Here is a 23,705-nt window from a genome sequence, read left to right on the forward strand (position 1 = left end):
GGCATGAGACTTTATGAACAGACTGAGCTGGTGGGATGAAGCTGTGAGGGGAGGAGCTCCTAGATAACTGTTATTTTGTACTTGAGAATCTATTAAATCACTTGCAAGAGGGGAGACTTTACTGTGAAACTTTACTCAGTACTAGGTTTAGGCCCAGGGAATGTCCTTTTCCACTGCTTTGAAACACAGGAATTCTATATATTTGAGATCCACCAGTAGTCAGCCCCTTATTTTTAAAAGTATTATCAGAGGAATAAAAATACAATGAAATACCTTTAAGACGACGATCCCCTTAGTAACCAATTCCCATCCATCTAGAACTCAATTCTTGTTTTTCATTTATTTGCATATAGAAATTAACTTGGTTGAGTTGTGTGCAGCTTTCTCTCTGACCCACAATGCAATCATACTTCAACAAAGCTTGCCTGTTCACAGCTACCACACTATCTTTGCATTTGGGGAAAATCTATACAGCCTTCTGCATACCACAGAGTGCTTGGAGGTCCTGCATGTACTGACACTGGTGGCAGTGCAGTCTGGGATCTCCTACTGCCCAAAGAACCAGGAAGGAAAAGAGGAGGATCAGCCAAACTGCTTAGAAAGGGCTGTTTGGGGAGTGCCACCCAAAGAACATAAGCGTTTGGAATTGTTTACAGGCAGACAACCATATGGCATCCTAGCCAAGCTCCCAGTTACTGACCAAGTATTAACCATGTTGGGTGTGGACACAAAATATGTTTAGATCTAGCAATGCTAGATCTAACTGGATCCAAGTTGTTGGGACAGGAATTTAGGCAGTCTAGACATACTATTGTCCAACATCCTTCAACGCCCTGACCCCTTGGGTGGCCAAGTGAAGCCATTAGGTGGTAAAAACCTTCCGTCACTAATGAACTGGACAGGATTTCAACTGGTAGCCTAAAGATGGAAGTCTCTCTAGTTCATGACCAATTCCTTGAGCCCACATTACTGCTGAACTGGGATGCATAGCTAAATAGCTGATTTAGACTTAAGTACAAAGTATCCTGTCTACTGGTGGCATCTCTAGAATTTATGTAAACTATATTTATGAAGTTATAGTCTGTCCCATTTAAGTAAGTGAGACAGAGAATCAAGGCCTCAGCTATAAATTCTTGTGTTTTGTTTTTTAGTTTCTCTCCAGATTATTATGATTGGGGACATCAACACAACAGTTTCATGGCTTACATAGGATCATTGCAGCCAGAGTCAACAATGGACACAGAACGACCAAGCCCTATATAGTTCCAGTCAATGACAGTATTAAGCCATTCCATATTAAAAAAATATTTTGAAAAACAAAGTTCAGGAATTTTCCTTTATCTGTTGGTTTTTAAGGGCACTGTTTTATACAAGGAGCAATAGAGGTCTTTGTCACAGGATTCTCAGCATTCAAGGAAAGTTGTAGATTAAGTAATGGTTTAATGTCATTGTGACAGGTTAGATCACAGAACCTCCCTTGGGAACCATCAACTTATGTGCCAAGACTACCCCTGCTCCTGCATTCCCTGCCAGCTTGGGATCCCAGCACCCTGTCTTGCTGAGCCAGACATGCCCATCTGCTCCAGCATAGACCCAGGGTCTGAATTACTTGCCCCGAAGCTGCATATTTAACTGAAAGCAGCTAACAGACGTGTTTTTGCCTTTAACACTTAGATGCCCAACTCCTAATGGGGTCTAAACCCAAATAAATCCGTTTTACCGTGTATAAAGCTTATACAGGGTAAACTCAAATTGTTGGCTCTCTATAACACTGACAGAGAGATATGCACGGCTGTTCTTCCCCCTTGCCCCCCCCCCGGGTATTAATACATACTCTGGGTTAATAAGTAAAAAGTGATTTTATTACATACAGAACGTAGGATTTAAGTGGTTTCAAGTGGTGACAGACAGAACAAAGTGAACCACCAAGTAAAATAAAAACACGCAAGTTGTGTCTAAGACAGTAAGAAACTGAAAACAGGTAAGATCTCACCAGTTCCAGTAAACTTCCTTTTACAGATTAGTCTCCGCTAGTCTGGGTCCAGCAATCACTCACACCCCCTGTGGTTATTGTCCTTTGTTCCAGTTTCTTTCAGATATCCTTGGGGTGGAGAGGCTCTTTCTTTAGCCAGCTGAAGACAAAATGGAGGGGTCTCCCACGGGTTTAAACAGACTCTCTCTTGTGGGTGGAGACCCTCTCCTCTCTCCTATGCAAAGTCCAGCTCCAAGATGGAGTTTTGGCATCACATGGGCAAGCCACATGTCCATGCATGACTCAGAACTACAGGTAGCAGACATGGTTCACATACTACCTTGAACGTCCTCAAGTAGACTTCTTATGTGGATTGGAGCATTCCAAGATCCATTGTTCCTTAAGTGCTTCTTGATTGGGCACTTAACTTTGCATATTCCTTTCTAAAGAATGGGCCCAAACGCCTTACAAAACTCACTTAGAAATCAATCAAGTCTAGAGACAATGTTCATATCTTCAAGTACAAAAATGATGTGTGTGTACAAATAGGATGAATAGATTCAACAGACTATAACCTTTACAGAAATACGTTACGTGGCACATGTAGCATAAAACATATTCCAGTTATGTCATATTCCCATAAAGCATTATGGGCTACATCGTCACAGTCATGAAGCCACATTTTAGTTGTTACATTGTTCTAAGTCTTGGTATTTTAGACTGATCCCACATATGCTTAACTTTATACACGAAAATACCCACGTTGCAGGATAAGGGCTTTAGTGGGCATAATTTAATCATTGTCTGTATTATTTAAGAGATTTTTACATAAACTTAAACACTAACATACCAGAAATTCTTTGAGAATTTTTCCAGTGTATATGAACAGGACTTTTAAAAATGCATACTTCGCTTTATTACAGTTGCCTAAATTGCACGTCAGTCTTTGGTTTTAAGACATAAAAATCCAGTAAAGAAAAACATCACCCCAATTAAATGGCAGCATTTTTGAAAATGGTTGCTGTGTTTTTGCAGAAAATTCTGCTCTTGAATGTGTATTACTGTAATGTGGCAAGTGAAGTGTTTGGAAGGCTGACAGAAACTCTTGCTTTTAAGGTTATTGTCTCACAGCATACTGCCTTTCTCCAAAAAGACTGTTTTCTGGTTCCTTCATCCTCCACATTTGTGGGGATGAGCCCAAGATAGAGGGACTGCTTTGGCAAAAGTAGGGGGAGATCCAGCGAAGTGATCAAACTGATTTACATTGCTGTCAGACATGTACAGAACTTCAAACAGACTGAAATGTACAAATTACAAGTAACCTTAGAAGATTACATATTTGTTAAATCCTATGAGTAGCGAAGGTGGCTATGTTTTAACATATACAAAAGGGCAATCGAAATGCCAAAACTATCACTGATAGACAAGAGGTGGATTGGTAACCCTCCTTCAGCTTCTGGTGCAGGAGTCAATGAATTACCTAATCCTACTTTAGATGATACACAAATATAAAACTATTTTAACCTGGATTATAGAAGGGAGGAAGCTTTGCTAAAATTTGAAGTTTAGCTGTCTCAGAACACCATACATGGGAGGATGTAAAATGGAACTTGCTCACAGAAAGTGTAAGGGGTGAGATAAAAGTATTTTGTGGAAGGGGCCATTGTTCCCAAAGAAGTGAAGGGCTTGTCACATGTATTCTGTAGTAATTAATGACTTTCAACCCACCTTTTAAAGAATGATTACTTAACCAATAGTAACTAAGGTCCAGTGAGATTTGTGGTCTATATTCCACTCTTGGCGCACATGTGCTCGAGGTCAGAATCTTTTGGTCAGCAGTATCCATTGGGCTGTGCCTGCACTCTGAATACTCTCGCACCTCCCAGCCCCCATCCAAGAGGATAAACAGCAGAAGGGACTAACAGTCCCTCAATTCCTTTATACAGAAGCCAGATGTTATTAGATTCTGTAGTAGTTGGGACTGCGGGTGCGTCATGGAATATATGTATATGGACAAATATTTTAAAGAACCTGTTCTTTATAAGGTGGGCAGCCGTGGCCCAACAGACACTGCTGGTCAAAATATTGCCATCAAGCACATTGGACACACATGCTGCTGGAATTTTTATTTAAGCAGGGTATTACCACACCACCAATTTAACCATATATTCCTTCATTAAATCCAAAACCTATTGGTATTTATTGCTCTGAACATGCCTAAAAAGCCTACATCCAAACAACAAAACATTTATAAAGCATTTGATCAAGATATTTACAAACAGGCTAAACCCAAAAGGTGCTTATACCCATATTGGTCAGGCAGGTATCAGCAATTAACCCTTGAAGAAATTACTTTTTTTATACCCTTTAACAAATAAGTGATGTCACTGCCAATTATCCCACCTTAGCTAAGGCCAGGTGAAGCAATCTTTTATGTAGCCAATTATTTATTGCAACTGGTATTAAATTAATCTTGTTTTATTTCTATTACTTTAGCCCAAACCTTAAATATGATAACACTGGTATTTCAAAGGGCCTCTACAGGTTTAACATAATATTTCTCCTTTCCCATGAGCTTGTTCTTTTTGGTTACATGCCTTGGGCCCAGGGCTGCCCAGAGGTTGGGGGGGGGGGGGAAGAAGGGCAATTTGCTCCAGGTCCCAGACCCCGCAGGAGCCCCCACGAGAGTTTTTCAGGGACCCTGCAGCGGGGCCCTTCACTCGCTCCGGGGGACCCAGAAAACTCTCCCGGGGCTTGGGACCTCAGAGCTTCTTCTGCTCTGGGTCTTTGGTGGTGGGAGGTCCTTCCGCTCTAGGACCCGCCGCCCAAGTGCCCCGAAGACCCACTGCAGGAGGCTCTTCTGCCCCGGGACCCGCCGCCGAAGTGCCCAGGCCCCCAGAATTCTCTGGGCAGCCCTGTTTGGGCCTATTGCTCATTCTAACATCTCAACTCAATTTAAAACCATAGTTCATTCAAATCTAATGTGGGCCTCTGTAGTCTATGTGTGCACTACCCAAGGTGCAATATATATATGGACAAACACTTGAAGTAGTACATACCTTTCCCTTTACTGAAAGCATACCAAATACCACAAAATGTTGCAAGAGATATTATTGAGGTCTATTTTATTGTTGGGTTATATTTACTGCTAACATTTTCTGTTAATGAAAAAAATCAAGTAATGATACAAAGGCCTTATCAAATCTTAAGGTCTGAGCCACATCCCCATAAGACTTCTATAGCAGTTTGATGGAGTGAGGACCTTGAGAAATGGTCACAAATGTAGGACCAAACATCTCTCGATTGTACTGTACATGATGGCCCATACATGGACCCTACAGTTTCAGCTGCAGGTGGTGTTTTCATACCACAGTCAACATGACATCCTGCATAGCTGTAGATTTCGTGAAGGTAAGATGGAGAAGCCCATTCTGTATCAGTTTACTAAGAAATAGGATAGTTACAGCAATACTTCAGTAGAAAACCACGTATGAGCAAAGGGAAGGGTTAAACACTGAGCATGTCTGGCAGATCTTGAAACTCCTGCTCCAGCCATGTCTGCACAAATGTCCAAGGGATGAATTTGGTATAAATTGTCTGGAGATGTGATGACATTTTTTAATTAAATGCATGAAGCTTCAAAAGGATAGAAGTCAAAGAGCATTGGAAACTTCAAATCATGCTTGAGAAATTGGTTCTCTTGTGTAAAGCATAGTGATGCACCACCAACTTCAAACCCTACTGTGAAGTGAGAAACTTTTAGAAGTAGTTTTTAAAGTAGCTCAGAGGCCCCTTTGCAAATAGGTCAAATTATTTCTAGTTTAAATATAAATACTGTAAAATGATCTATATTTCCCATTCCTACATTTCAGCTATTTTCTCAGACCAATCTCAGTGATTTAATATTTAATAAACAATCCCACTTCAGAGTATTACTACAGCAGGGGTTTTCAAACTGGGGGTCGTGACCCCTCAGGGGGGTCACAAGGTTATTACATGGGGGGTGGTTGTGAGCTGTCAGCCTCCGCCTCCCAAACTCCAGTTCAGCTCCATTATTTATAATAGTGTTAAATATAAAAAAGTGTTTTTAATTTATTAGAGGGGGCTCGCTGTGTGAAAGGGGTCACCAATTGAAAAGTTTGAGAACCACTGTACTAGATCATCTCAAAGAAGTAAAACAAAAAAGGATGAAGTTTTTTTAAGCTAATAAAAAAACCCAGAAGCCTTTTAACATGTGCTGGAAAATTCTTACATATTTAACATTTCACATTACAAGACATACGCAGCCTAGATTTTCCTTGAAGTGAGAAATTAGGATTTTCACTGCTCTCTCTCACTTCAAAAACTTTTTCTGTATGTTAAAACAGAAGTAGAAAGCACATCTTAAACCTAAAAAGCTACATGAAGGTAAAACAAGGGGGAAAAATTATTTGCTTTGTAATTCTGCTTCTCTAAAGATATCGGGCAGGATTCTCACTCCTGGATTGTAGCTGCTTAGCAAGAGATTGGCAAAACTGTCATAGCTCATAAGATTTTTTGATCATTCAGGCCAATAATAGGGGGGGGTCAAAGCTTGAGCCAGTCTCTCACATGACTGCATGCTACATTCTTCCAAGTGCAAATGTTGCCCTCTAAATATTTTAGTCAGTTCCTTTGATTTATCAGAAGGCAAACCTCTGGCAAATAAAAACCCAATTAAAGATCAACATAAGCTAAAAAGTGTGCCTCAGGAAAATGGAAATACAAATGCAAAAGAAATACCCCTAAACAAAAGGCAACATCCAAACCTATGGGAGGCGGGTAGATGGGTGACAAGCCTGAAGGATATCTCCAGAGAAGGAGAATTTGCAGGCAAGTTAATTTCTCAGATTCTCAGTTTTGGAGAGCAAGCAGCTTGATGGATGTCCCCAAAAAGATTAAAACTGCAACAAGCAGCAAGCAAGACCAAGGCCAACAACAGGGTGAAAGAGAACCTAAATATACCCCTCAAAAGCCATCTGGGGAAATAAAAAAGGAACACTGGCCAACTGAAAATAAGAGGGACACCTGAAGGGATGATTTTAGTCCATGTCCTCATTTAGTTTACTAATTTCTTTGTAGCAGCTAGTTGTACTACTGCTGCAAGCTGTTTGTTATACAAAGACTTTGAAAAATTAGGGGGAAATGAAAATGTTCTTAGTTTACTAACAGTACTATCATCACATTAATGTTACCCACCAACATTTAACAACTGAAAGAAATGACATTAGAACAAAGTTAATTTCACAGTAAAAAGGTTCAAAATTATTCTAGTCCCAAAGACGACTTTGCAATGTAGCATAGTTGCTTATGGGTTACATATGAATGCTTTTACTTTGTGCTCATTTCATGCGTAGTTGCAAACAATTACCCAGCATTCAAAATTTCAGGACTAAAGTGGAATAAGTTGTACAGTAAAGAAGTTAACATGACAAGCTGTCAATAGAGATTACTAGGCAGCACTGAGAGTCTGCTCAGTATAAAAGAAACCAAATGAGCTCTATAAATAATTCACCTGTACCTTCCAGTACTGCCTCATGAGAAAGCTCTCACCTAAGCACTGGTATAAGCACTCACTCGCAAACAAAAAAACCCATACAAAATCTGAAAATTCAATAAAATTTTAAATTTAATACTGAGCATAAGAGTAAATTAAAATCTGACACTTACACACAACTTGAAACAATTAATATACAAAATACATGGTCAGGTTGTCTTATAGCTAAAGTGCTAAGCATGAGCACACTAGAAATCCGGTTGACACCCCAGAATGCCAGTAAAAATGGCCTTCTGGCCTTCCCATATGATGCAGCTTTTAGACAGAAAGATCTTCCATTTTGTCCCGTTTGAATCACTTGTTTCTTGTTGACCGGTTCTTTCCCTGCCATCCAGAACACAAAGGTTCAGACAGACAGTCCTGAGCTAAAGAAGTGTTGTTTATTTGCTGCTTCAGTGCTTTCAGTCCACTGAAACAGAGCATAGCATAAGGTTAAATGCAATGCAAGTGCACACCCACATTCAGGTACCTGCCTTAAATAACATACATTGTATACACACTTTTACTGCCTAGCACTAAGATTAGTTTGCTAACTCAGTTGTTTACCAGATCAGATTGCTGGCGCAGCTTTTTACCTGGTTGTTCTCTTTCCTTGTCAGACAAGGCATCTTTTCACGTCTCACTCAATACATATTACATCCTACATTTCTGCTGTAGTACTGAACACTCTGAAAGCACTACTGTATAATTTACTAATGGTAAAGAAGTGCGTACAAATATTACAGAAATACAGGGAGTCCTCGACTTCATGATGTTCAACTTACAAGGAACAGCACCTATGACGTTTCTGAATTGACACTGTGATTCAACTTATGACAATTGGTTTCAACTTTACGATGCTCAGACCCACAATGGAGTGGACTGCGGTTCCGAGTTACAACCTTTTGACACGTTTTAGGAATCAATTGTGTTGTAAGTCCAAGGACTGCCTGTATGTTTAACTTCATATTCAGTACAGCCCTCAGAGTAGGAAGGTTTTTTTTGTTTGTTTGTTTTTTTAAGGAGCAATTCTTGTGGATGATGAACAAGCTCAAGTTACTCCAGCAATGAAGATACCCAACATATCTTTTTAAGATCTCCAGAATCCATTTGTTTAGCCAAACCAGTCAAGTTAGTCTTAACATTTTAAAAAATTACCTTGATTTTCTAGGACATGCTTCTATTTTGTGCAGCTCTCTCCTGCTGAACTACATCAAAAACAGAATCCTAACACAAAACTGAGCATGCCAGATGAAAATTTTTGTCCCACCTTTAATTTTAGAGGGTGTTACTTTGACAAAACATTTGAAAAGATCTTGACCCTGCAAGGTAATGAACATCCTTCTCTCTCAGTAATTTCAACAAGTTTGAAGCATTGTTTTAAAAAACCTGTCTTTTGAGGGCATATTCTGCTCTCTAGGGAGCCAGTTAAGACATCTGCAACTTCTTTAAAATATCCAGAACAAAGTTAAAAGGTTTCTTGAACTGACTCGTAAATTCAAAGAGATCAGCAGGTATATGAAAAATGCTGCACCCAGAGCACAGCTCAGAGCATTAAGTCTTTCCCCTGAATTGGTAGGTGTATACCTTGAATTTTGAGATCCACATTAATGTAGGTGTACAAGAAAACACCCCAGTCATCGGCAGATGGGATTGAACCTGGGGCCTCTGGAGCTTAGTGCATGAGCCTCTACTGCATGAGCTAAAAGCTACAGGCCTATTAGCTAATGCTGTAGAGGAGACTCATCAATATATATATTATATATATATCTCCCCCCCGATGGGACAGAACACCATACCCAAGAGGTGAGTGGGTTACATAGGCTCCTCCTTAGAAACTAGAATGTAATACTTTGGGCTCTACTGCCATGCCAGGGCAAAATCAGAACAGCCTGGTAAATCTATTATGGTGCTTGCACAAAAGTATTTCAAGATCTATTTCAAATCAATAGGAATTACCCCCAATTTCTTCAATTTATTGGCTATGTACATTTGTAACTGTACTGTAAACAACACTTAATCATGGTAAATTTCTATTTTAAACAAACTGGACAAAATTAATCCCGAATCCTTGTGTATCTCCACAGAAGCAAATGGAATTACACTATGGATGACTGTGACCAAATATGTTGCAAAACAATGAGCTTAATTTTGATTTCAGACACTACCACCAAGTACACCATAGATTAGCTCTCAGCTAATCAAAGACATAGATACACACAGGAATGAAAAGAGTACAATTAAAAGACTCAACTTTAATCACATTACAATTTATTTACTAGTAGCTACTAAACAGATGCTTGTGGCAACCTTCACTGGTCTTTTTCAACATAGTTAAGTGTGTACTAGCGACCAGATTTGTGATAAAGATGGATGCTCTGTGAAAAATGCATAAAGATGACAGATATTTAGCCTTATGTATTAGGGCTGTCAAGCAATTAAAAAACATTAATCGCGATTTATCACACAATTAAAAATATTGTGATTAATTGCACTGCTAAACAATAGAATATCATTTATTTAAATATCTGTGGATGTTTTCTACATTTTTAAATATATTGATTTCAGTTACAACACTGAATACAAAGTGTACAGTGCTCGGTTTATATTTTTTATTACAAAGATTTGCACTGTAAAAAACAAAAGAAATAGTATTTTTCAATTCCCCCATTGTAAGCACTGTAGTGCAACCTTTTTATCATGAAAATTGAATTTACAAGTGTAGAATTATGTAACAAAAAAAGAAAAAACCTGCACTCAAAAATAAAACAAGGTAAAAAGTTAGAGCCTACACGTCCACTCAGTCCTACTTCTTGTTCAGCCAATTACTCAAACAAGTTTGTTTACATTTGCAGGAGATAATGCTGCCCACTTCATGTTTACAATATCACCTGAAAGTGAGAACTGGCATTCACATGGCACTGTTGTAGCCAACATCACAAGATATTTACGTGCCAAATGCCCTAAAAATTCATATGTCCTTTCATGCTTCAATCATCATTCAAGAGGACATGCGTCCATGCTGCCAACTGGTTCTTTGGTGGTTCAGGTTCTGTAGTTTCTGCATTGGAGTGCTGCTCTTTTAAGACTCCTGAAATCATGCTTCTCACCTAGTCCCTCTCAGATTTTGGACGGCACTTCAGATTCTTAAACCTTGGGTCGAGTTCTGTAGCTATCTTTAGAAATCTCACATTGGTACCTTCTTTGTATTTTGTCAAATCTGCAGTGAAAGTGTTCTTAAAACAAACATGTGCTGGGTCATCATCCGAGACTACTATAACACAAAATATATGGCAGAATGTGCGTAAAACAGAGCAGGAGACATACAATTCTCATCCAAGAAGTTCAGTCACAAATTTAATTAACACTTTTTTTTGAATGAGCATCATCAGCATGGAAGCATGTCCTTTGGAATGGTGGCCAAAGTATGAAGGGGCATATGAATGTTTAGCATATCTGGCAGATAAATACCTTGCAATGCCAGCTACAATAGTGCCATGCAAACACCTGTTCTCACTTTCAGGTGAGATGATAAATAAGCAGGCAGCAGTATGTCCCGTAAATGTAAATAAGCTTGTCTTCACAATTGGCAGAACCAGAAATAGGACTGGGTGGACTTGTAGGCTCTAAAGTTTTACATTGTTTTGTTTTTGAGCGCAGATATGTACAAAACAAAAACAAAAAAAATCTACATTTGTAAGTTGTACTTTCACGATAAAGAGATTGCACTACACTACTTGTATGAGCTGAACTGAATACTATTTTTTATCATTTTGAGTGCAAATATAAAAAAATAATATAAAGTGAGCACTGTCCACTTTGTACTCTGTGTTGTAACTGAAATCTATATATCTGAAAATGTAAAAAAAATCCAAAAATATTTGATAAATTTAACTTGGTATTCTATTGCTTAACAGTGCAATTAAAACTGCGATTAATTTTTTTAATCATAATTAATTTTTGAGTTGATCACGTGAGTTAACTACAATTAATAGACAGCCCTATTATTTATAAAAGACAATTTCATAAGAAGAGCCCAACTTGCTGAATAAAAAATAAAACTGATTATTTCCCATGTTTAAAAACAGAGTCAATTTCAAGAATTCTTCAGACAGACATTGTGGCCAAATTGCATACATTGAATTTATTTATGGTCACTCAGTGAAGGATCATGGGAACCGTACATGAACATCCATGGGCTGAATTTGGCCCTTGTGTACAGCTATGTACTCAGAGCTTGTATGCATCATACATCACAATACAATTTAAGTGGTGACAGACATGTGGCAGCGTTAATATTATTATATGAAAGTCTGAATAATATAATACATTAATTTACTTTTGAGTAGGATTTCTCCAAAAAGAATATGAAAGCCTGCACTTTAGGGGGCCCATGCTTGAATAAAATCATGAGGAGATGGGTGGGGAGGTGAGGCAAGGTGGGAGTTGAATGGGCGAATGGAGTGAGGAGGCTAACAGGGAGGTAAGCGATAGGCGGGGGGGTGAGAACCCGCCCTACCAGAAACTCCCCCCCCCCCCCCCCCCTTCCCGCCCTCTCTCTTAAGCCTGCCATGCCCTTGCTTCACCCCTTCCCCCCACCCCCGAGCCTCCTGCTCGCCAGTGGGCCCCGCTGATCAACAGCTCCCTCTCCGTGCTTATCGTGGATCAGATTTTTGTGGCATCAGGAGGTGCTGGGGGGAGAGGAGAGGAGCGAGGGCACTGAGCGCTTGGGGAAGGGGGCAGAATTGGGTAGGGAAGAGGGCAGGATGGAGCGGGGGTGGAGCCTTGGGGGAAGAGGTGGAGTGCGGGTGGGGCCTGGATGGAGCCAGGGAAAGCACCTCCCAGCAGATTAGAAACTCTGTGCCTATTTCCCAGATCCCATACCCCTCCAGGGACAGCCCTGGGTTTGGGTACAAGATAATAAGAGATAAATAGGTAAAGTTTTAAAATGACACTGTTCCTATTTTCTAGTATTAAAATGATTTGAGAGGGCTGGGGTGGGAGGGAAGAGAATAAAAATACAACATACAGTAAGTCTAAAGTAAAGAAAAGAAAAGGCTCTTTCAATGAAAAAAATCCTACAAAGTTATACCTACAAAAGGAAGATGTGTATCAGCGAAAGTTATTTAATTTGCATTTTTTAGATTCTGCTATAGATAAGAAAGATTTGTAAATGTGTGTAGACTCCTCCAAGCCGTGAATTTTAGATTGTGAGAAACATGCTACATATTTTCATAAATTACTTTAGATACACCAAACATTCAGGTACTGTGGAGTCCTGAGGTATAGGTGCTGTAGATGCTTTTGCTTACAAATTAAGAGGCTACGGTACTTACAACATATTAAAGACCATTGCCCAGAAAAAGCACAAAACAACAGAAGTCAGATGGAGGATAGATTTTTTCCCTTCCAACCATTAGACGGCAATTCTAGAAAACATGGCACAGTGTGGCATTTCATGCATATACAGCAACGTATTAAACACAAGCAACACACTGAAACGGGAAAAACATTTTTACCAGAACAATTTGTAAAGGTCAGTATATCTGTTACAGTTTAACAAGTTTATTCATCCACCTCAGGCACTGGGATCTTAAGTTCAATAAGAGTGTCTTAACTTAAAATGTACAGTTTGTACCAGATATTTTTTACTATCCCACTTAAATGGAATCAAATCCCAGTGACTAAGGGAATTTCAAGCGTTTTTTTCTCCTTATTACATTACTATATCAGCTATTACTATCATTCTGTCATTTACACTAGGAAGTATATTTTTGTTCTGCAGTGAATGGCAGGCAAGAGCAGCGTTGACAAGCCAGCACTAGTCAGTATTTACCTGGAATCTAAAATAGTTTACAGCTCATGAGAATCAGTGCAACTGCCTCATTTTTAATATCTAAAAAGGGTCTGCAAGCCGTTAAAATTTAATTTAATGTATAAAGAAGTATATGTCATCTGATTCCCATGGCAAAACTTCACAAGCAACATATTCAAAGAATGTACATCAAATACAGTTAAAAAGGTACATGATAGAGGAAAGTTGTTTCAACTAGTTTCTACAAAAATATCTTAACGAAGTAAAATACTTTCCTTATTTTGTTACTGAGGAGGTGAGCTCCATCCTGAAATGCCACAGAATTGTTTCATACAGAATTCTCTTAAGGTTCATTTATGCCCTTGTGTTACTCAGCCACATGTAGGAATAGAGAAAAACTCCACTGCCTTATAATCCACACAAAACTAGTGCAGCTGTATGGCTATGGATGTGAGGGGAGAATAGTGGCTGTATGATCCCCTACCCCACCCCATATGAGCAAGTGGATGGAGTGGGTACACAGCAGTGTTGCCAGTTTTGGGCCCCACAGTGCAGGAAAGATGTGGAAAAATTGGAAAGAGTCTAGCGGAGAACAACAAAACTTATTAGGGGGCTGGAGCACATGACTTATGAGGAGAGGCTGAGGGAACTGGGATTATTTAGTCTGCAGAAGAGAAGAATATGGGAGGATTTGACAGCTGCTTTCAACTACCTGAAAGGGGATTCCAAAGAGGATGGATCTAGACTGTTCTCAGTGGTAGCAGATGACAGAACAAGGAGTAATGGTGTCAAGTTACAGTAGGGGAGGTTTAGGTTGGATATTAGGAAAAACTTTTTCACTGGGAGGGTGGTGAAGCACTGGAATGGGTTACCTAGGGAGGTGGTGGAATCTCCTTCCTCAGAGGTTTTTAAGGTCAGGCTTGACAAAACCCTGGCTGGGATGATTTAGTTGGGGATTCGTCCTGCTTTGAGCAGGGGGTTGGACTAGATGACTTCCTGAGGTCCCTTCCAACCCTGATATTCTATGATTCTATGTTTCAACGTCCATAAATGTTGGCCAAACTTTGGTGACAAAGAGATGATTAGTAATTTGTACCGCAAAAAGGGGTAAAAACACTTTACTTTCTCCACAAAGCAAGGAGGAAGCAGGGGGGGAAAAATATAACTGAGTCTTAAATCCTTTCAGGAGCTAATGCTGGGGCTATGCAGCTAATTTATTTTGATTTAAATTATAACTAAAAAGATACCTATCTAAGGCCGTAGGGATCTGAACCATCCTTAACCATACAATTAAATTTCCCCTGTGCACCACCTTTCACAGAGGAGTGAGCCTAAAGGCTCAACTCCAGCCTTTAGATGATGAACACAAAAGCCAGGAGAATGACAAAAAAGGTAAATAATGGAGAGTCTCTCAGCCAGCTATAAGTAGTCATTAAAAACAGATATTTTAAATCTTAGTGGCTGAGAACTAAAAACATGGCAGCTAAGAAAGGAAAGAAGTCTCGTGTTAGATTACTGGGCAAGTAAACCCTATATTAACATTTTGAGGTTGTCAGTTTATTTTATCACTGCCATAAGATGTCTATTAATGAGTTACACCAATTTTATGTAATGATTAAACAGTAATGTATAAAGACCGGAGATCAGCTTCAATGCTAATTTATTTAACAGAAATCAAAATTATTTTTCCATTTAGTTTTCACCAGTTTGACTCCAAAGCAAATACTGAGAGCAGGATAGCCTATTTTCTTTTCAATCAAATGGAAAAGGTTGTAGTTCTGTTTATGGACTGGGATGGTTACGAGAAGAACACAGTATATACAGCAGCTTTCAAAGATTTTTCCCCTCTGAACTGTAGCGGGCAACATTATGGAATGTAACACAGTTTAACATGACCAATAGTTACACTACTATAAACTGTATAAACAAAAACACTGAGTAAGATTTGGTAGGATGAGGAAGGTTTAAGAGCACTTTTTATTTGTTTTGTAAAGATTGTTTTAAGTTTAAAAGTAAAAGATGCTATAAACATATGTATATACTGTACCAGCATTACTGACATTCATAATGTACTCAGATAACTTCACTAAATATTACATTTATTACAGCTTACGCAAGCTGTTCAAAAATACTATTTACTTTTATTACTTCAGTTTTAAACTGAAACCACTGTTGGTTGCTACTGATCAGTAGTACTTTTTGGAACCTGATGGAGCAAATTAACAATTAATTTACATAAAATGCACTATAATATACCCGTTTCATTAAATACGTTGAATAGCCTTTTGGAGAAGATATGGTTAGGGATTGCATAGATAAAAGTATGCACTATTAAATGTTGACATGTTTTGCCATTTTAAAATGTTTTTTTTTTAAATCAAGTCTATCAAAATAAGCTGCCTTTTTTGCACTGACCTTCTCATGCAGCACAACAAACGTAACCTCATTAAAGTCCAATCCAAGCTGTATCCATTCTTAATGCATTTCTACTGCCCCAAGAGGGAAAGAAGTGTGATATTTTAACTTCTTATAATGCTAAAAGAACAATTCCTGAAGACTGATCCTGTGATTCTAGGGAAGGAGAGGAAAAAAGGGAGGATGGAGGGCATGACTGACCAAAGCTCCTCATGCTAGTAGCACTCCACTAACTACCCCATAAGGTAGACCAAAGCTGTAGAGTTAGGGCTCTGGAGAAATAATTTTTATCCTTATTCCACCAGTGAGAAGGCTGTTATGACAGTGTGTGTGTGTGTGTGGATCAAGGAAGTTTAAAAACAAAGGGATAGTGAGAAATAGTTGGCATCAATGAGGCGCCAAGGACCTGATAGCACAAAATAAAGTTTCTGTTAATTAATTTTCCATTGTTTACAGTTATGCAATACAAGGACGTAAAAAAGCAAGTGAAAACTGAAGAAACACAAAAAGAAAATAAGGGTTTTTTCTATACAGCTAGAGCCAAGCAGTGACTATTCCCTTACAATATTTTGATGTCTAATATTTAAAAGGAGGACCACTTATTTTTGTCTGATGCAGAGCAAGTTTGTTCACATCAACATTGCATTCAAGATGTAGGGACAGTAATTTAATCTTAAACAGTTATCCTTGAATGAAAGACAACAGTGAAACAAAGAAAAATTATATAAGATGGCGATACAACAGAACAATGACCGGAGAGAAACTTAGACAGGAGATCAGCATAATTTATGTGTTTAAAAACTATATACTTCATTCATAAATATCTTTTCTAATTAATAACCATTCCTATTTTAAACATAAATATTCAAGTTGGTATCTGTTTTAATTTTTTTAAATCAGTTTGTAGTACAAGTCCTGTAAGGATTGATTTATTTTTGCTTGATGCAGTCATTTAACGGTCATCACTACTGGGATGTGTAAAAAACCATCATTACCTAGTATGTTGTAATAAAAGTTTAAAATTCTGCAACTCTTTTACACTTGTGGAAAGCCTGTAAAACAAAACAAAACAAAATCCCCTTTGTACTAGTACATATTGAAAATAGCAAATATAGTGCAAATTCTTCTTCCATTTGTTTGTTTCAGGGCAGTAACGAGATATTTAAACAACTCTAAAAGTAAAACTTCTTTTCCCTCCAAAAATCTGCCATATTTGTAAGATTGACACTCAACTATATTTAAGAGTAGGAGCCGTGTTAGTCTGTATCTGCAGAAAGAACAGGAGTACTTAAGTGAGAGATCAGACGGATTTCAAAAGAACTCCCTTACTTCGTTATTTTATTTAAAAGATGACCAAATTTGCTAAGCAAAGTTGAATAGCTGTTTAATCCTACCTAAATTGGTTTCCGGGGGGTGGGGTGGGGGGAAAGAGCACATCAAAAACCTGCAAAGCTTGCTCAGTTCCCCAGGGTCTAGTATGAGGAACAAAGTGGAAGTTTTTCACCTTTAAAAATTTCAACTCACACTGATGAAATAAAAAACTTTAGACTGGCAGGATTTTGCCTGTCTGCAAAGAATCCATTTTTTACCAGTGAAACAGCTACAGTAAAGATATTTTTGTGTGGAAAAATGAGCACACCACACAAAAAAACTTTGAAAAACTGAATTAGAACTAAGCGTGCTTTTTTTCTTTTTAGATTCTCTAACATGCAGGTAACACTTCTACACCTGTCTCCCATTTTTCATGTGTGCACATTCAAGACCCAAAGTGGATCACTACTGAGAGAAGAGCTGTGCTCATAGTATTCCTGGCTCAGAAAGAAAAAGGAAGTGTCAGAAATCTCATGATAAAGCTTGTTGAAGAGATTCAAAGCCAAAATTTCTAAACTTAATTTCTGATAGCTAGGATACACTAATTCTTGGGTATTTATCCAAATATGAACATTTTCAGACTTGCCATCATCACTACTCCAAATAGGTGGCACCAAGGTGTTAGTGATATTTATAAAACTTACCCTCCTCCCCAAAATAGATCTCGAAAGTATCTATTTTTCACAGATTTTATCAAGAGTTAACCTCAAAATCTACAGCCTGCTGTTAGATACCGTCAAACAAAAAAAGGTAACTTACCTTCCAAATGCATTTATGAGAGCAACTATTTCTTGACGTGTGAGTTGAAAACCTTTTGATGGGCTATTCTCTGGAAGGTTCTGAATTTCTTTTTCAGAGAATAAAATCTTTAGAGCAGTTCCTAAGCCTTGAGTCTAAAAGAAATTCAGCATTTTTAAGCATTAATAAAACAGCCTCGTTCACCCTTGCAAAATTGTCAAGAAAAATTTACTCTCTCAGGCATCAGACCAGCTTACACACACAACACTCTGCCTTCCCCTTCAACACCTGGACATGCTTCCACATGTACCAGAACACATCTCACCATGTGCACGCACTCCTCCAATTACACACCAAGTTCATTCTTACTCTTTTACACATACTCCTCAGCGTTAAATTCATGAATTCTCTTCCTATCACCACCAAATTTCAGTTCCTTCCTCTCCGCTTCCTCCCAAATTAATGAGTTTTCTTCTCTGTCGCATCAAATCTACTATCACAAAGCAGCAGCTCTTCAAGGTTGCTAAAGCCACCTCAGCCCCTCTCCCCTAATCAGGCATCCTCCTGGCTGCCTCAAAAACCTCTCCCCACCCAATCAAACCTAGAGTTTTTCCCCGTTAGGAGGCTCCTCACCTCCTGGCTGCTCCACTGTCAGTGTTACTATTTTAGCCTCAGCAGGGAAAGAGGCAGAGGTTTCTACTTTAACTCCTTCCTTGTGTGTAGAAACTGGCTATTAGAGATTCTGAAGTGCTAAGGTGCCAGTTATCTTCTATTCCCCCCACCCCCCACAATTCTATGGCCTAGGGAAGGACTCATCGGATCTGAGCAGGAGCAGTGGTTGGGGACAGTCGCAAGAGGATGCTGCAGGACAGGAGGGATGTGTGCTTGGCTTAAGTTGGCCTCTCCTGAGGAGAAAAGAGCGTAGTGAAAGCACACAGGAGCCTGTTGAGGGGAGCGGGGGTGTTCCTGATGATTCAGAACAGGCCATTACATTTGCTCCTCCACTTATTCTGCTGCTGAGCTGACAGAAGGTAAGTGGAGCTCTCTACATGCCTGATGGTGTAATGCCAGCAATTGCTCTCACAGTATTGGTTATTCTCAGTTCACATTTTAAAGACTATTTCTAACATTTAGGGCTAGTAACTTTACATTTTGCTTTTACTTAAGAAGTTTAAGATCTGCATTAGTCAAGACATTGGTAGTATTGCCAACTCTTGCAGTTTTAATTGTGAGTCTTGTAACATTTGGCTTCTTTCTTAAAGGTGCAGTTCCTGAAGGCTAATGAATACATGAGAATCTCAGCTTTCATTTTAAAAAGGGTTCTAGCCCTTAGGGTTGCAGAGAGAAGTCTGAAATCATGAAGTGAGGACGACACCCTAAAGATGCAGAAACTAGAAAGCAAACAGAGTCCAAAAACATTTGAAGACTCAGGATTCTTAAGCCAATCTTATGATTTCTGAATGCTTGAAGGTAGAAATACTGCATTTGTTATACTTGCAAGGAAAGCTTCCTATTTCCTGTTGGCAAGGTTCATCTATTTACTGCACATTAGAGAGAGAGAGAGAGAGAGAGAGAGAGACACACCGCCCCCCCCATAAAATGGTAATAAAAGACATCACTAATGGGATTTTGCTTTTGAGGTTTGCTGAAACTTATGTTTCATAACTTTGTGAACATTTACATCTTAATCAGTGAAATAACTGTGACAAATACTAATCATTTCTAGAACTTATTTTGAACATATAAGAAGTGCTATACATTTGAGCAATACCACATGGATACCAGAGAACTAAACTGTGACAGCCGTCAAATTTCTAGATAAAATGGCAGATTCCCAAAAAGGTATGCATACACAGGAAAGCAAAATACAACGTACCTGCAGTTTGCCCCACAATCTGCATTTATCGCATCCAACACAGTCCATTATGCGCGATATATTTTTGAAATGCAACCTGAATTCTTCCTAGCAATAAATACATAAAAAAAAGTTTCACACTAAAGCAGACTTTTAAAAGAAGTCTAGTACTTTAAGCAGTTTAGAAAGTACCAGGCTCACTAATTTGGGGAATTTACTATTTGGGAAATCTATGGAATTCTAGTTGTTATGAAATTGTATGTGGAATGCCTCTATGTGGATGTGAACATAAGAACATAATAACGACCATACTGGGTCAGACTAAAGGACCATCTAGCCCACTATCCTGTCTATCGACAGTGGCCAATGCCAGGTGCTCCAGGGGGAATGAACAGAACAAGTAATCAAGTGACCCTTTTCCTGTTGTTCATTCCCAGCTTCTGGGAAACTGAGGCTAGGGACACCACCCCTGCCCATCCTGGCTAATATTTATGATTATTTATAAATATTAAATAGCCATTAATGGACCTATCCTCCATGAATCTAGATCTTTTTTGAACCCTGTTATAGTCTTGGCCTTGACAACATCCTCTGGCAAAGAGTTCTACAGGCTGACTGTGCGTTATGTGAAGAAATACTTCCTGTGGTTTGTTTTAAAAGAGCTGCCTATTAATTTCATTGGTGACCCTTAGGACTTGTGTTAAAAGAAGGAGTAAATAACACTTCCTTATCTACTTTCTCCACACCAGTCATGATTTTATAGACCTCGATCATATACCCCCTTAGCTGTCTCTTTCCAAACTGAAAATTCCTATTCTTATTAATCTCTCCTCAGATGGAAGCCATTCCATATCCCTAATCATTTTTGTTGCTTTTTTCTGAACCTTTCCAATTCCAATATATCTTTTTTTGAGATGGGGCGATCACATCTGCAAGAAGAATTCAAGATGTGGTGTACCAATTTATACAGAGGCAAATATGATATTTTCTGTCTTATCTGTTCCTTTCTTAATGATTCCCAACATTTTGTTCGCTTTTTTGACTGCCGCTGCACATTGACTGGATGTTTTCAGAGAACAATACACAATGACTCTAAGATCTCTTTCTTGAGTGGTAACAGCCAATTTAGACCCCATGATTTTATACGTATAGTTGGGATTATGTTTTCCAAGGTGCATTACTTTGTATTTATCAACACTGAACTTCATCTGCCATTTTGTTGTCCAGTCACCCAGTTTTGAGAGATCCTTTTGTAGCTCTTTGCAGTTTGCCTGAGACTTATCTTGAACAATTTTGTACCATCTGCAAATTTTGCCCCCTATTGTTTACTCCTTTTTTCATAAATTCATAAATGATCAGGATTGGTCCAAGTACAGACCCCTGGGGGACACCACTATTTACCTGTCTTCATTTTGAAAACTGACCATTTATTCCTACCCTTTGTTTCCTATCTTTTAACCAGTTATCAATCCATGAGAGGACCGTCCCTCTTATCCCATCACAGCTTACTTTGCTTAAGAGCCTTTGGTCAGGGACCTTGTCAAAGGCTTTCTGAAAATTTAAAGTAAACTAAATCCAGGGGTGGCTCCAGGCACCAGAGCAGTAAGCATGTGCCTAGGGCAACAAGCTGCAGGGGGTGGCCTGCTGGTCGATGCAAGGGCGGCAGTGTGGCAGCCTTCGGTGGCATGCCTGCGGGTGGTCCACCGGTCCCATGTTTTCCGTGGCAATTCGGCGGTGGGGACGCCGAAGGCAGGAGACTGGTAGATCACCTGCAGAAACACCGCCGAATCCGAGTGACTGCGGACCACCCACAGGCATGTCCCCGAAGGCCGCCTGACTGCCATACTTGGGGTGGCAAAAAATAGAGCCGCCCCGACTAAATCCATTGGATCCTTTTTGTCCACATGCTTGTTGGCCCTTCTCAAAGAATGCTAGTAGATTGGTGAGGCATGATTTCCCTTTACAAAAACCATGTTGACTTTTCCCCAACAACTATGAGCCTGACAATTTTGTTCTTAACTACAGTTTCAACCAGTTTGCCCAGCACTGAAATCAGGTTTACTGGCCTGTAATTGCTGGGATCAACTCTGGAGCCATTTTTAAAAATTGGCATCACATTACCTAGCCTCCAATCATTTGGTACAGAAGCTGATCTAAAGGATAGGTTACAGATTATAGTTAATCCTTGAGAACTCTTGGGTGAATACTGTCTGGTCCTGGTAACTTATTACTGTTTAAATTTATCAATTTGTTCCAAAACCTACTCTAATGATACATCAATCTGGGACAGTTCCTCAGAACTGTCACCTAAAAAGAATGGCTCAGGTTTGGGAATCTCCCTTACATTCTCAGCAATGAAGACGGATGCAAAGAATTCATTTAGTTTCTCTGCAATGGTCTTATCATCCTTGAGTGCTCCTTTGGCATCTCGATCGTCCAGTGGCCCCACTGGTTTAGCAAGCTTCCTGCTTCTGATGTACTTACAAATATTTTTGCTATTACTTTGAGTCTTTGGCTAGCTGTTTTTCAAATTCTTTTTTGGCCTTCCTAATTATAATTTTACACTTCATTTGCCAGAGTTTATATTCTCCTTTCTATTTTCCTCACTAGGATTTAACTTCCATTTTTTAAAGGATGCCTTTTTGCCTCCCTTATTTGCTAACGGGAGGTATAGCATGCTTCTGCCAGATCAGGGATAATAGTGATTGAACATTAATGGCTGCCCATCAGGAAGAAACACTTTGGGACAGTGAGTTGGCTAAATCTAGGAGAATTTAGCTAGCTCCTCCAACTTCTCTGTAGGGAGTGGAAAATCCTCAGTAGCAGAAGGAAGAAACCAAGGTGTTGGTAAGGGACATATAAACTTGAGGAACTCACAGAGCATGACACAGGAAGCTTTGAGCAAGAAAAAAGGGGCATACTTTTGTAGCAAGGGGTGACCTCTTTAACTGTGGGACCAGACAATGTGAGAAAAAGCTAGCTAACCTAGAGCAGGAGAGAGGCTACATGACTCTGAAGAGGAACTATGATTTCAGCAGAAGGCTCCTGGACAACCAGAGGACTTTGTCAAAGCCCAGAGAACTCTCCAGGCTGGGAAATTAGAATCCTGTGCAAAGTCTGTTTGTGCTTGCTTCAAAATCACAGGCCCCTAATGACAAACTGTAAATTCAGAGAACCCATGTGGCTGGAATTATGGCAGAGGGTGTGGCAAACTACGGGGGAGTCGGAGGGATCAGCAGTAATCCCAGGGACAAGGCAGCTGGACCACAGGGTCCCAGCAGAGGATCTGCAGTCTGAGAGTGTCCCTAGAGATACCAGCCAGTGACAGCTGCCTGTATTCTGTTCAGGTTTAAGAGTCTGAACGAGCACACAGGAGTGAGTAAGGTGGGCCTCGCACACAACATCCTGGTGAATATTCAGATAGTGTGTGTGTGTGTGTGTGTGTGTGTGTGTGTGTGTGTGTGTGTGTGTGTGTGTGTGTGTGTGTGTGTGTGTGTGTGTGTGTGTGAAAAACAAGATTAGGGATACCATCTCCAATTCACTAAATGGATTTCCTGTAAAGAATTACAAAATAGATGTTCAGTAGAAAATACGAACATGCAGCTATCTGTACTTCACCGTGAAACCAGATGGCCTGTCAACTCATTTACTACATCACAGGCCCTGGTTCTCATGAGAGACTTCAATCACCCTGATATCTGCTGGGAGAGCAATACAGCGGTGCACAGACAATCCAGGAAGTTTTTGGAAAGTGTACGAGACAATTTCCTGGTGCAAACGCTAGAGGAACCAACTAGGGGCAGAGCTCTTCTTGACCTGCCGCTTACAAACTGGGAAGAATTAGTAGGGGAAGCAAAAGTGAATGGGAACCTGGGAGGCAGTGACCAGGAGATGGTTCAGTTCAGGAACAAAGGAGAGTAGCAGAATATGGACCCTGAACTTCAGAAAAGCAGACTTTGACTCCCTCAGGGAACTGATGGGCAGG

General features: G+C 39.6%; 2 protein-coding genes across 3 annotated transcripts in view; one reads left to right on the forward strand and one right to left on the reverse strand.

Moving 5' to 3' along the window:
• GPR137B (G protein-coupled receptor 137B) overlaps positions 1-1,321 on the forward strand; it is a 53,361-nt gene extending 52,040 nt beyond the window's left edge. For both annotated transcript variants that reach the window (XM_032775042.2, XM_075064176.1), the window contains one exon: positions 1,152-1,321. In XM_032775042.2, coding sequence (XP_032630933.1) covers positions 1,152-1,263 — 112 coding nt within the window. In that variant the 3' untranslated portion in view covers positions 1,264-1,321. The remainder of the gene's footprint in view (positions 1-1,151) is intronic.
• Positions 1,322-15,285: 13,964 nt separating this feature from the next.
• The window catches only part of ERO1B (endoplasmic reticulum oxidoreductase 1 beta), a 59,801-nt gene continuing 51,381 nt past the window's right edge, over positions 15,286-23,705 (reverse strand). The window contains exons 14-16 of the mRNA XM_032775036.2: positions 19,742-19,828; positions 17,887-18,020; positions 15,286-16,808 (exon numbers count right to left, since the gene is read on the reverse strand). Of these exons, the coding sequence (XP_032630927.1) occupies positions 16,748-16,808; positions 17,887-18,020; positions 19,742-19,828 (282 nt within the window). The 3' untranslated portion in view covers positions 15,286-16,747. The remainder of the gene's footprint in view (positions 16,809-17,886; positions 18,021-19,741; positions 19,829-23,705) is intronic.

This window comes from Chelonoidis abingdonii, chromosome 3 (assembly GCF_003597395.2).
Source record: "Chelonoidis abingdonii isolate Lonesome George chromosome 3, CheloAbing_2.0, whole genome shotgun sequence".
Taxonomy (NCBI): Eukaryota; Metazoa; Chordata; order Testudines; family Testudinidae; genus Chelonoidis; species Chelonoidis abingdonii.